At 35.3% G+C, this 14,801-nt stretch overlaps 1 protein-coding gene across 3 annotated transcripts in view; it reads left to right on the forward strand.

Moving 5' to 3' along the window:
* Positions 1–14,801, forward strand: part of Nipbl (NIPBL cohesin loading factor) — a 172,689-nt gene that overhangs the window by 79,467 nt on the left and 78,421 nt on the right. For all 3 annotated transcript variants that reach the window (XM_042690590.1, XM_042690591.1, XM_042690592.1), the window contains exons 7-9: positions 1,298–1,458; positions 2,177–2,273; positions 9,322–9,948. In XM_042690590.1, coding sequence (XP_042546524.1) covers positions 1,298–1,458; positions 2,177–2,273; positions 9,322–9,948 — 885 coding nt within the window. The remainder of the gene's footprint in view (positions 1–1,297; positions 1,459–2,176; positions 2,274–9,321; positions 9,949–14,801) is intronic.

Below are 14,801 nucleotides of genomic sequence, written 5' to 3' on the forward strand. Positions count from 1 at the left end.
TGGGCTCTGTCCCTTAGTGCCACTTCCAGCCTTTTCTGTTTATGTGGTACTGAGGAATTGAATCCAGGGCTTCATGCATGCTAGGCAAGCACTCTACCACTAAGCCACATTATAAATAATTTTTATAAATTGATTTCATAATCATTAGGATGGCTTGAATTGTAATACCTACATTTAAGTAATCATATTTATAGGTATTGGTTCCTGGAATTCATGTTCATGTATACAGAGTCCATGTTCAAAAGCATGCATGCATTGCAATATTGTTTATGACAGCAAAAATTTTAAGCAATCTAAATGTTTCAATACAAAAGTGGGTAAACAAGTCGTACAATTACAACAGAATATGTCATTTATTTAAAACAGATGAATTAAAAACTATAGATATAATAGATAAATCTAAATACAATATTGAATCACAAAGCAAAATATAGAAGGATATATAAAAATACCATTTTTGTTTGTTTGTGTGTTTGTTTTTGGTCAGTCGTGGGACCTGAACTCTGGTCCTGGGCACTGTCCCTCAGCTCTTCAGCTCAAGGCTAGCACTCTACCACTTGAGCCACAGTGCCACTTCCAGCTTTTTCTGCGTATGTGGTACTGAGGAATCAAACCCAGGGCCTCATGTATGTAAGGCAAGCACTCTACCACTGAGCCACTTTCCCAGCCCTAAAAATACTATTTTAAAGTTAATATACAACAGTGATGTGTTATTTAGGAGTATGTTTATTTACAAGTAAATTACAATGTTATACATTGGAGAGTCAACTCTAAAGACAAAATACTCCCTTTTAGGGAATGGGGAGGAGAGAATAAAGGAGGTAAATACATCAATAAAGAGTTTAACCAAGCCAGGTGCCGGTTACTCACACTGTAATCCTAGCTACTGAGGAGGCTGAGATCTGAGGATTGTGGTTCAAAGCTAGCCCAGACAGGAAAGTCTGTGAGACTCTTATTTCTAATAAACCACTCAGAAAACAACCAGAAGCTGTGCTGTGGATCAAGTGGTAGAGGGCTAACCTTGAGCTGAAGAGCTGACGGAGAGTGCCCAGGCCCAGAGTTCAAGCCCCACGACTGACAAAAAAAAAAAAAAATAGAGTTTAACCATACTTACATTATGCTTCTTTTGAAAATAGATCTCAATGTCATTTGGCAGAATGTGTAAGATTTGACCAAGTTGAAAATTAGTATATGAGTATTCATTCTGTTATTCTGTATAACCTCTATATAGTTAAAAGGGTTTTGTGAATAATTATACAGTTTACATCATAAACTTTTTTATTCTTATTAATTTCAGCATCGGTATCAAGTCCCATTGTTGCAGGTGGTTTGAGAAACATACATGATAATAAAGTTTCTGGTCCGTTATCTGGCAATTCAGCTAATCATCATGCTGATAATCCCAGACATGGCTCAAGTGACGACTACCTACACATGGTGCACAGGCTAAGTAGTGACGTATGTAATGCATTAGTTATTATTAAGGTAATAAAGTAGCACTAATTATTTGCCAAATACCTAGTACTTTTATTTCACAGTTCAGACGGATATCTATTATATATAAAAAATTATACTAGGTGCAGAGAATTTCGCTATGAATAAAACTCGTCAGCTTTGTCAAGAGCAGCGTAAAATTTAAGTTTTACTTTAATACAACTGATATGAAATTAATAATAAGCCTGCAATTATTATCTCGTGGCTCTTTTCCTTCTTATAAGATTTGCTCAAAATTTTTTAATCTTAATATTTAATGTTGCTTTGATACTATTAAAATATTTCCCATGTTGGAAATTTGTCTAATGGATGGAGCTGTATTTTTATGTAACCTGCTTAAATCTAAAGGCTAACTAACAGAGATGACAGTAGACTACTCTCAAGACATATACAACTTTATAGGATGTTTACAGCTCCTTTTGTAGAAATAGTAATCCAAAATGGAGCACACTAGTAATACCAATTTTCTTATTCATTGCCATGCTTAGGCTGTTGATTCTTTTGGATTCAGTTTCAATTCTTCTAAGATATACCATGAAGAAAACAGGAAAGTGCAGAAGAATTATGCTATTGAATTCCAACACTTTACCTGTCAGTAATTTATGTCTTTTATTGGTTCTCTTTAAGATTTCTATATGCCTCTCCTGTCATTCAAGATATAAATTTTATATTCTATTCTTAGGATGGTGATTCTTCAACAATGAGGAATGCTGCATCTTTTCCCTTGAGGTCACCACAGCCTGTGTGCTCCCCTGCTGGAAGTGATGGAACTCCTAAAGGTAATATTGTAACCAAAATTACTTAAGCATGTTTTAAGTTTAAAAAAGAACTCACTTCTTAAAGTAGACAGTAAAAGGTTATTTTCTATTGTTTTTCATTGTAGAAAAAATTATGCCTGGATGTAAGCAGGTCTAGATAAAGAGGGACTTATATTAATTCTAGTTATTAGTTTATTTATCTCTCAATTCTTTAAATGGCATTAAATTATAAGAGTTTTCAGGTATATCTAGTGTCATTCTCCATGATAAATGATCTTTAAAATCACTCTTAAACATTTAAAACTTTTTGCCAGTTTTCTCTACACTTACTCCAAATACTAAAATTCTTTTCGATTGGAACATGGCTAAGTTGGTAGAATGTCAGGCAGTGAGGGAAAGCATCAAATGCTGAGTTCAACTTCCAGGCTCAGACCTAAAACAAATATTATGTAATATTGCAGTCACTTATTTTCTTCCTACTCTTTCATAGATATTTTGAAAAATATTCTTCTCTACTTATTTCTCAAGGTTTCTATTAAACTTTTTCCCTGGGTTTGAACTCAGGACCTCATGCTCAGTCTGCTTGTTTGTTTGTTTGCTTGCTTGCTTGCTTGCTTGCTCATCTGGTGATCTAACACTTGAGCCATGCCTCAGCTCCATTTTTGCTAGTTATTTTGGAGATGGGCTTTTATGGACTTTTCTACCCAGACTAGTTTCAAACTGCAGTCCTCTGCATCTCAGTCTCATGAGAAAATAGGAGATGTTTATCACTGGAGCCTGGTTCTATCGTTGTAATGTGTAATTACAATTTTTTGCACTTTTTTCCCTTGGCTATTTAGCATTGATTTCTTTTGGGAAAATTGTTGTCTGCCAAATTACAATTTTTATTTCTAGGCCCTCCCTCATATATTACTGATAATTCAAAATCATTTTCAGAATTATTTTTACTGTTTCTTTCACCATTCTCTTCTCTCAGTGGTACTTTAATCCAAGGTCATCTTGACTTAAAATTTTGAAATTATCATAAAATCATTTCTGTCATTTATCAAGTGGAACCTGCCCTGTTACCTTTCTATATCTCTCACATCTTTCACCACTGCTTATCTAAAATTCTGTTCTTATAGCTCTGAATAGTCTTCTCTAGTATCCTGAAGCTATTAGTGATTTGTTTCTCTCAGAAATAATCCTAAACTAGCTCATGTAGATGAATATTAACTTTCTTTATCTTTGAGTTCCCAAAGAGTACTTTGTATGGTTTTGTCTGTAGTAGACACAAAAGAGTTTGAAAGAATGTATTTAAAATTCAGTCTGATAATTTTAATTATTTCTTTTCTGGAAGAAAATACTTTTCAAAGCTAGCATATGATTAATTTCAAGATATATGATAGCCAGGCACTGATGCTGAGATCTTAGGATCAAGGTTTGAAGCCAACCCTGGCAGAAAAGCTCATGAAACTGTTATCTACAGTTAACCAGCAAAAAAGCCAGAAGTGGAAGTATGGCTCGAGTGGTAGAGTGACAGCCTTGAATGAAAAAGTTAAGCAAAAGTATGAGGCTCTGCGTTCAAGTCCTATTATTGTCACCACACACACAAAAACAGATAGGTGATAATATATTTTTTTATCCTATGAGAGTTTCTAAGTATGCCTTTCAAAAACACAGACTAGCCTGCCTCATATGGCAGACTAAAGGTTTGTTTTGTTTTCATAAAAATATTCTAATTAATTTTATCTGGATATTTTTCCCAAATTAGAAGTTGAGCCCTTATGAGTCATTTTAATTCTATAAGTGTATGAATTATCAGGGAAGGAAACTCGACTTCTTTTTTATTTTTATTAATTTATTGTTATTATAGGGGTGATATACAGAGGAGTTATATTTACATAATCAGCTAATAAATACATTTCCTTCCATACAGTATTATCTGTTACCTCATTCCCATTCCCTCCCTCCCATCTCTACCCATGAATTGTATAGCTCACTTTCATTAATGTCCAGTGCATTACACTGCTGCACTTTTTCACCCTTTTTCCTCCACAGACTTCTGTGCTCCCACAGCTATGCACATGAATATATGAGGCATATAAGGTAAAGAATACAGAATCATCAGCAAAAGAAAAAACAAATTAAGAAAAGAGTCCTTTGTTTCCATATCTTTGGAGTTTGTTTCAGTATGTATATTATTTTATACACATATAAAAAGGCGCTTGGGTATTACACCATTATGATTCTCTATCCTCTTTTGGTCTCATTGTATATATCAAGAATCCTGTGTAATTTGTTATCTCTCAGCACATTTTAGATCTAACTTCTGCATATCAGAAAGAACATGTGCCATTTGTGTCTCTGATCTTTGCTTACCTTGTTCTGTATGTTTCCCTGCAAATGACATTACTCTTTCTGATGGCTATGTAAAATTTCATTGTATACAAGCACCATTTTTTGGATCCACATATCTATTATGGGACATCTGGGTCGTTTCTGTATCTTGGCTATTGTGAATAATACAGCAATGAACATGGATGTGTAGTTGTCCTTATATCCTGATTCATGATGCTCAGGGTAGATGCCTAGTGGTATGGCTGGGTCATAGGGAAGGTCTATGTTTGGTGTTTTGAGGAACTTCCAGACTGCTTCCCAGAGTGGTTATATTACTTTACATTCCCACCAGCAATCAAGTGTAGGGTTCCTTTTTCCCCACATCCCCACCAGCATTTGTTGTTAAAATTCAAAATGTTGGCCAATCTAACTGGGGTATCTCAGGGTTTTGATTTGCATTTCCTTTATGGTCTGGGATGATGAGCATTTCCTCCTGTTTCTTTGCCATTCTTACCGCTTCTGAGAAGCCTCTCCTTAGCTCCCCTGCCCATTTAGTAATTGTGAGGGGTTGGTGTCTTGAGCTCCTTGTATATATTGGATAGGCCTTTGTCTGATGTATTTGTGGTAGATCTTTTTGAAATTGGTTGGCTGTCTTTCTAGTTTGGTAATGGTGAGCTTAGCTGTGCAGAAACTTTATTTAATGTAGTTCCACTTGTTGAGTCTCTCTCCTATATGTTGTGCCCCCTGGGACTTCCTACCTATACCTATAAATTCTAATGTTTCTTTTACAGTAACTTTAGAGTTTTGGGTCTAACATTGAAGTCTTTGATCCACTTTGATGTTAGTGCATAGTGACAAGCAGGGATCACTTTTAGTTTTCTGCATATGGCTGCCCAGTTTTCTCAGCACCAGTTGTTCAAGAGGCTATGTTTTTTCCAATTGTATGTCTTTGCCTGCTTTGTCAAATATCAGATGACTGTAAGCATATGATTCTTTTTTCTGGGTCTTCTAGTCTGTTCCATTGATCTTCTAGTCTATTTTCGTGCCAATATGAAGCTGGTTTTGTTATCATGGCTCCACAGAAGAGTTTGAAACCTGATACTGCGATACTTCTCATGTTGCTTTTTTGGCCTGGAATTGCTTTGGCTATTCTAGGTTCTTTCGTTGTTCCCTATGAATTTTTGGATTGTTTTCTGAATCTTAGTAAAGCGTGCCATTAGGATTTTGACAGGAACTGCATTGTTTATGTGTATCATTTTTGCTAGTATGGCCATTTTCACAATATTGATTCTACCTGTCCATGAACATGAAAGGTCTTGCCATTTCCTGGTGTCCTCTTTGATTTCTTTCTTCAGATTTTTATAATTTTTGCTTAATTCCTAGGGTTTTTCTGTTGTTAGTTTGCTTTTTGAAGCAATTTGGGGTCTGATGTCATTTAATTCAGAGGCTTCTTTGCTTTAGTTTGATTGACCTGTCCTTTGGTGAGAGTAGGATATTAAAATCTACCACTATTATTGAGTCTGTTCTGTTCTATAAGTCCAAAAGTGTTTGATGTATTTAGTTGCTCCATTATTTGATGCATAGATATTAACTACTCTGATTTCCTTTTCATGGATCATTCCCTTTATTTCCATTAATGACCTTCCTTGTCTCTGTATAATTGTAATGAGAAGTCTGTTTTACCAGATATCAAAATGGCTACTCCTGCCTTCTTGCAGGATGCATTTGTGTGGAAGATCTTTTTCTATACCTTCACTTAAGAGTTTGTTTTTATCTTTGTGAGATGGGTCACTTGGAGACAACAAATGGATGGGTCCTGTTTTGTTTTTGTTTTGGTCAGTTGTGGGGCTTGAACTCTGGGGCTGGGTGTTGTCCCTGTGCTCTTCAGCTCAAGGCAGAGTGTTTTACCCTTGAGCCACAGCGCCTCTTCCTGTTTTGGGGGGATTTTTTTTAAAATCCAATCTGCTATTTTTGTTCTTTTGATTGGGGGTTTGAGTCTGTTAATGTTTTGAGCTACTGTAGAAAGATATGTCATGTTTCCTGCCATTTTCTTGATTTCCTATATTTTGTTCCTTTCCTCTTCCCGTGTTTACTAAATTGATCTTCTAGTCATTTTTGTCTGATGTGGTTTTTTTATTTTGTTTTCTTCAAATTGTAAAGCTCTCTTTAGTATTCTTTATAATGCTGGTTTAGTGTTTATGAATTCCTTTAAATTTTGTTTATCATGGAAGGTTTTAGCTTCACCATCAAATGTAAATGGTAGCTTTGCTTGGTATACCAGTTTAAGTTGACAGTTGTTGATCCTCAGGGCTTGGATTATACCATTCCAGACTCTCCATACCTTGATAGTTTGTGTGGAGAGATCTGTAGTGATTCAGATTTTCTTTCCATCAAAGAAGATGCAGCATCTTCTTTGAGTTTGCAGCATTTAAAATCAATTCCTTGTTTTTCAAGTCTTAACTTCCCCCCCTCCACCCTCCCACCCCTCCCACCCCCTTACCCCCCCCCCCCCCCCCCGCCCCAATTGTGGGGCTTAAATTCTGGGCTTGGGCGCTGTCCCTGTGTTAGAAAGATCAAGGCGAGCACTCTACTGCTTGAACCACAGCACCACTTCTGGTTTCTAGTGATGATAAGAGTCTGACAGACTTTGCTGCCTGGGCTGGCTTTGAACAGAGGTCCTCAGATCTCAGCCTCCTGAGTAGCTAGGATTACAGGCGTGAGCCACCAGTGCTCAGCTTCAAGTCTAACATTTTTACTATGATGTGTCTAGAAGTATTTCCTTAAGTCCTGTCTAGTAGGGATTCTATATGCTTCTGTTAGGTTGGTGAAATTTTCTTTTCTCTCTTAAGATGGGGAACTCTTATTTTTACTGAATAGATTTTCAATGCCTTTAGTATTGAATTCTTCCCACTTGTCCATCCCAATTATGCTTAATTTTGATTTCTCAGCTAGTCTTCCAAGTCTTGGATTTCCCTTTGGTAACTTCTGAATGTTTTCCCCACACTTTTGACTTTTGTATCTCCTCTATTTTTCACGTCATTTGTTCTGTTTCCTATGGATTTCCCTGTGGCTTGCGCTTCTGAGATCAGTTCTCATAATGTTAATTTCATCTTTTAATGAGGTGTGTAGTATCGTTTCTTTTATGGTTCTTTTGTCCTCCATTTCTTCTTCAATCTCACTGGAGTCCTTCCCTGGATTCTTGTTGGCTTTTGGATTTGAATTGTTGTCTTGATTGTTCATGAATCTTGTGGTCTTTCATTGTGATTTATACATTTAGGTTTAGGGAATTGTCAGGGCTGTGGCTCAAGCTTGGAGCATATGGGTTGAGGGAGAGTAAGGAAGAGCTCTGTCCCCTTTGTCTGGTGCCCCTTCTTGGGTAAGAAGGAGGGGTCCGGGCCAAGCTCTGTGAGTCACCACCAGCCACTGGTCTCTCTCTTCTTCTGTGCTCTTGGGTTCTAGCACTGTGGGAGTTTTCTGCATCTGGATGCTGCAGCCTGGTTGGTCAGACCCCAGAGTCCTGGGGGGCTGCTCTCATGGCTTAGCTATGCCACAGACTTAGGATGAGAAGTTGGGGGAGGGCTCTTAGTGTTTTTCCTTCCTTGTATGTACAAGTTGTGAGGTTTTTTTTTCCATTTCTGTGATTCTCTGTTTATGTATTTGTTGTTGTCAATCTTTTGGGGACTAGTGCATGTTAGAACCCTAAATCTCTTTATTTGATTAGAGAGAACTAGGGTGAGTCTCTATTATTTCACTGCCATCGTCCCTCCATAGTGCAAACTCAGCTTCTAAAAAGAGACAACTTCCAAGGTAACATAATTTGTAGGTCAGCCACCAAATTTGAGCACTTACCAATCAAGTATTGTTAGGGTAAGATATTATTTATGACTTGTAGAGACGATAACGAAGGGATAAATAGTTCATCTGACATTTGAGAGAAGATGAAAGACAGATTTAAAAGAAAAAAAAAACTTCATGTAGGTACTTGGCTACACTACAGTGACTCACACTTGTAATCTTCTTATAAGGCAGAAATGTGAGGATTGCAATTTGAGGTTAGCCTGGACAAAGATTTAGTGTAAACAAGCTAGGCATCATAGTACCCAGGGGGCAGAGGTGGGATCAAAGGCTGGTCTTGGGTAAAAGTGAAACTATATATGAATAACAACAAAGTAAATAGGTATTGTAGCACAGCTTAATTAGTAGATCAACTATCTGCCAAGCACAAGGACCTGAGGTCAAACCCCAGTATAAAACACACACACACACATACACACACACACACACACACACACACTTTAAAATATAAATGTAATAAACAGTTTCACAAATGTATTATTCATCAAAGGCTCAAGTTTTACTCATGAAATTATTTCCCAGCTAGGCTTAAAGGGGTGAGTGCATTGTCAGTTACTCTTAATTTATATTTAGATAGAGAGATAGGTGTACTATATAGTCACCTACTTAATATTTTATCATACTATAAAAATACAAAATTAAGCTGGGAATGTGGCTCAGTGGTAGAGCGCTTGCCTTGCATGCCTGAGGCCCTGGGTTCAATTTCTCAGCACCACATAAGCAAAAAGAAAAAAGCCGGAAGTGGCGCTGTGGCTCAAGTGGTAGAGCGCTAGCCTTGAGTTGAAGAGCTGAGGGACAGCGCCCAGGCCCAGAGTTCAGGCCCCACGACCGGATCAAAAAAAAAAAAAATACAAAATTAGATTAACTGTTTATTTCTATTGAATTGTTTTTCTAGGATCAAGACCACCTTTAATTCTACCATCGCAGTCTATGCCTTGTTCATCACCTCGAGATGTTCCACCAGACATCTTGCTTGATTCTCCAGAAAGAAAACAAAAAAAGCAAAAGAAAATGAAATTGGGCAAGGATGAAAAAGAACAGAGTGAGAAAGCTGCAATGTATGATATAATTAGTTCTCCATCCAAGGACTCTACTAAACTTACGTTAAGACTTTCTCGTGTAAGGTCTTCAGACATGGACCAGCAAGAGGATATGCTTTCTGGTATGGAAAATAGCAATGTTTCAGAAAATGATATTCCTTTTAATGTGCAGTATCCAGGACAGACTTCAAAAACACCCATTACTCCACAGGATGTAAATCGCCCACTAAATGCTGCTCAGTGTTTGTCGCAGCAAGAACAAACAGCATTCCTTCCAGCAAATCAAGTGCCTGTTTTACAACAGAACACTTCCGTTGCTACAAAGCAACCCCAGACTTGTGTGGTACAGAATCAGCAACAGGTATCACAACAGGGACCTATATATGATGAAGTGGAATTGGATGCATTGGCTGAAATTGAGCGAATAGAAAGAGAATCAGCTATTGAAAGGGAGCGCTTTTCAAAAGAAGTTCAAGATAAAGGTAAGATGGTCTCATTTTTACCACTTCATGTGTGGTAATCTGTAATTCTTTCCTCAAGTGTTTTTTGTTCTAACAGTTATATTTCAGAAGTTAAATTCTGAACTTAATTTTTCATCTGCAACAACTTTGTCAGATTTGATAATTTTGTGTCATATATATATCATCAATGCATGATGTGATTTAATTTATGCATTACCATTTCCAGATTACGTGCATTTTTCTCTAAGTTATGTTAATATAATTGTACAGTTTCACCTTTGTTTTCCTCCCAAACAAGGTTAACCATCATGGAATGACCTTAAAGTAGGTACATTTAAGATGAGCTTTATGTATAAGTTTATTAAGCAGTTAGTTATTTTACTTGGTTTATAACTCTATCTTAATGATGTGTTTTAGTTAAGTAAGCAAGTTATGGTAAGATTCTTAAGTTAATATTAAATAGCAAACATTAAGGATCAAGGATCTTTAAATGGGGATTAATTAAATGTTCCATTTTACTGTTCAATATGGGGTGGAGTTTGAAGGCATACCCATACTATGCATTTATATGCTTACTTACTTTATAATCAAATAGAAGTAAATCTCTCACAAATGGTTTGTCATTTGGTGTTTCCTATGTACAAAAGTCTCCTGAAAATCTAGGACTGATGATCAGTAATTGAAAATAATATACTTATGCATTTGTTATTTTTACAAATACATCTATATACATTTCACTTTCCAGAGTAAAAGTGTGCTTCAAAATTTATTTTTATGACCAAAATATTAATGGGATGGCATATCATTCCTATATTCCTTGGTCTTTAAAGAATATTACTCCTTTATATTTGAATAGAGCTCAGGTTTATATGTAATCTTGCTCATTATGTAACAGGATCATCACTAAATAATTGTGTTCATATGCTGAAGATTCATATTTTAATGTTGAAAAACTTTACTTAGAAAGTAACCATAATTTTTGTAAGGCATGTAAATTAAAAGTAGGCACAGTAAAGACATTTCTTTCAGACATTTCTGAAAGTATTTTACTGACAAGGGATTGTTTGTTCTTTTAAATTTTGACATTTATCTTTAGAGTTAAGATTGAGTAGAGAGTTGCTGAATATTTTTTTTTCTGTTTGTAATATGGGGTTTAAGAAATAAATAGTCAGGCTGGAAAGGTGGCTCAGAAGTAGAGTGCTTGCCTTGCATGCCTGAGACTTTGGATTTGATTCCTCTGCACCACATAAGCAGAAAAAAAGCAGAAGTGACACTGTGAGCTGAAGAGCTGAGGGACAGCTCCCAGGCCCAGAGTTCAGGCCCCACTACCGACCAAGAAAGAAAGAGAGAGAGAGTTATATAGGATCCAAAGTGTATTATCTCTAACCTCTTACAAAAGCATATATAGCTTCTTCTTATAGTATTAACCTATCCAAAATTCCCAGTACTGTCAATTTCACAAAAAATATATAGAATTTTGATTGCCTGACCAGAAATTTTAGTTGCATCAAGAACTGAATTTTCTTGATCTGTATTATAGAAAATTGTGTTCTTGAATAGAAGTATAACTTTTTCAATAACTTTTAGTGGTTGGTGATAGGAATAAAAAGAAGAAATGGCAAACAACCTTTGGTAATTTTCTTAATTTTTTGTTCTATCACATTTGTTAAAATCAAAGTTTTTGTTCTTTAAATGGAATAAAATGAAATTAGTTAATAGATTTAATATTGCATATTAGTGGACTCAATTTTATATTACTGTTTAAGGGAAAGGAGAAAAACAAAATCAGATACAACATACTGTTCTTGCAGAAATTTATATATTTTACTTTCAAGTATAAACATTTTTTTTCTTTTCTGTAATTTGTGATGGTATGGCTATAACAAAAGTAATGGAGCTCAAAGAACAAAGTTGGCTTAGAGTTCTGGTGAAGATGCAAAATTATTTGTTGCTGTAAAGATTAAGGTAGGAGACTGGAAAATTGACTCAAGTGGTAGAGCATCAGCCAAGAGCAAAAAGCTGAGGGAGAATGTGCACTGGTGGCTTACACCTATTTATCTATAATCCTAGATATTCAGCTATACAGGCTGAGATCTGAGGATCACAGATCACAACCTGGGCAGACAAATCCATGAGGTATTTATCTGCAGTTAACCAGCAAAAAGTCAGAAGTGTGTTTCAAGTGGTAGAGTACCAGCCAGGAGCAAAAATGCTGGTGGAGAACTTGAGACCCTTTGTTCAAAACCCAGCATTGGCACAAAAAAATGAGTGGGGAAAAAAAAGATTATTTTCCTATTGAACTTGACATTTCTAAGTATTTTTCTATTGATTTATATTTACAAACATGGAATTAAAACCTTTGGTTTTTGAAGCCTGCTGTTTAATATTCAATTTCTGTTTTGTGTGATGTGGTAATATTTTTTTATGTAAGAAGTTTTCTTGAAGGTGCATTTGCTGTTCCAAGTTTGTGAGGTCATAAATAAAAGTAAAATCCTTCTAAAGTGATGATTTTATAGTCAGCCTTTGGGAGATGAAATTGTTTCTAAAATTGGTTTTTAATATATTCTAGGAATTTTTTTGCTATTTTTGAAGGAGCAAACACAACTAAATTATCCGATCAATGTGGGTTTACTGAGAGTTAATGTCGGATCTGATGTTGTTTACCAATGTATTCATTTGCCATGAGAGAAATATATTACTGTCAACTAGAAACCAAAACTTATATCTTAAAAATAAGACTTGAAAGTTCAACAAACATAGTTGATAATTGTGGACTTTTAATAAAAAGGAATAATCTTAAATTTATTTATTTATTTATTTATTTTAGTGTGGGGTAGAACCTAATTCCACACATAGGAAATACTTTTCTTACTGTAGATATTTATGTCCCTGTAGTCTATTCTTCCTTGTTTGGACACACACACACACACACACACACACACACACACACACACACACACACACACTCACACACAGAGTCTGATAAAGTCAATTCTTAATGTAAAAATATTCCAAGAGGACCTTTTTCTTAATCTTTTTTGCTCTTAGTTTTAACATCTGTAATTATGTAAGTTAATTTAAAAAGACTTTCATCTTTGTTTCTGAGATAATCTATAGGCATCAGTGTCTTCTTTGTGTACTGAAAATTCCTTTCTTTTTGTCAAAGAAATTCCTTTGTTCATCTTTGCCTATTTTATCTTTTCCCAAGGTCCACTTTCCATGTTAGCAAGTAGATTTCACTAATATTTTTACATTATTATAATTCTCTTGTACTATAATCTAGAAGAAGAAATTGACATGTTGAGCAAAAACAAAAATGCAAAAATCTGAAATGGAAATTCAGAACTTTTCAGCATCAAATTTAAGAACATTTGAAGTTTTTTCTTAATTGGCTACTGTTTGTACAATTATTGTGCTTTCTGTTTAAATTGTTTTTCACTTAGGACTTACAAGTTGCTGATACAGTTGATTTCTGATGAACGTAATTGAGTTCAGATTTTCTGTCTTGATCTTTATTTTAAAATGTATGCCTCTGGATGACAAGTATTACAGGTTTTGAAGTTATGATATCTCATTGTACATACTTCCTTAAGGAGTATATGAATTGTCATAGCTAATCTTAAGGTTCCTATTGTTGAAGAGAGCTTAAAGGTAATCAGTGTCCCAAATGTTAAATTTATTCCTCTTAGATACTAGAAATGGTTTTCTAACATTAGTTTCAAGTTATCATGTAATTGAGACATAACAAAAGTTAAAAAGAAGTTACTAATACAGACTGAGAAGAACTTTATAGGAATATATTCATAGTGGAACTGAATCAGACCAAGTAAATCAGAAAATGATTGTTCTTCCTATATCCAAGAAACTCTGCAACAATGTTGAATTTTTCTTCTAGTTTTACAGAAGTGAAGTGCTTTCAACAGTTGGAAAATTAAAACTTCATATTCAGCAGTATTTTATGTACAGAGGAAAAATGAGAGTTTTATTATAAATATTCATCGACTCTGTAGCTTAAGATAGTTAAATTGAACATAATTTCTCTGAAATTACTATATTTTCCCAAATTTTATTTTAATGACAAAAGATAAATTAGAATGGAGACAGTAAACCAAGTGCCTAAGGCTCATGTCTATAATCCTAGTTACTCAGGAGGCGGAAATTTTAACTACAATCACAAGACAGCCTAGGCAGAAAGCTAAGGGACAGTACCTTGGCTCTGAGTTCAAGCCATAAAACGAGCACAAACGAAAAAAAATAATATAAAAGAGTGATCTATGAACTCTGAAGTATTTTGTAATCCTTATAAAAATCAGCCTTCTGTCTGGATACCAATGGCTCTTGCCTGTAATCCTGCCTACTTGAGAGGATCTTGGTTTGAGACCAGCCTGAGCAGAAATATTCACAAGACCTTGTCTCAAGTAAGAGCTGGGCCCAGTGGCAAATACCTAGCTTCAATGGGAGACCTAACATAAGCAAGCAGATCCTACTCAAATATACATGCAGGCAAGAATTGAGACCCTAGCTCACAAATAACCAGTTTTTTTGTTGTTCTTTTACAAAAAATGGTCAGAAGGTACTCAGCAATAAGAGTATCTGCTTTGTATGCAAGGGGACCCATTGTAGTGCCAAAAGAAAACAAACAATCAGCCTTTTAAACTATTTAAACATTTTCTCAGAAAAAAGATAATATTCATAAAAGAGCTAGATATTTATGACAAACTCTTTGGTTTTCTGAACCCATATCAGTGTACTTCTTGCCTATGTTTAGTAATAATTCTAGTGATTTTTCAAAGCATATTGGATTAAAATTTGGAAATCTTTTTTCTTTTTTTTAAATTGTAAAGATGATATACAGAAGGGTTAAAGTTACATAA

Source organism: Dipodomys spectabilis, unplaced genomic scaffold, assembly GCF_019054845.1.
Source record: "Dipodomys spectabilis isolate Male_0828 unplaced genomic scaffold, ASM1905484v1 ptg000138l, whole genome shotgun sequence".
Lineage (NCBI taxonomy): Eukaryota > Metazoa > Chordata > Mammalia > Rodentia > Heteromyidae > Dipodomys > Dipodomys spectabilis.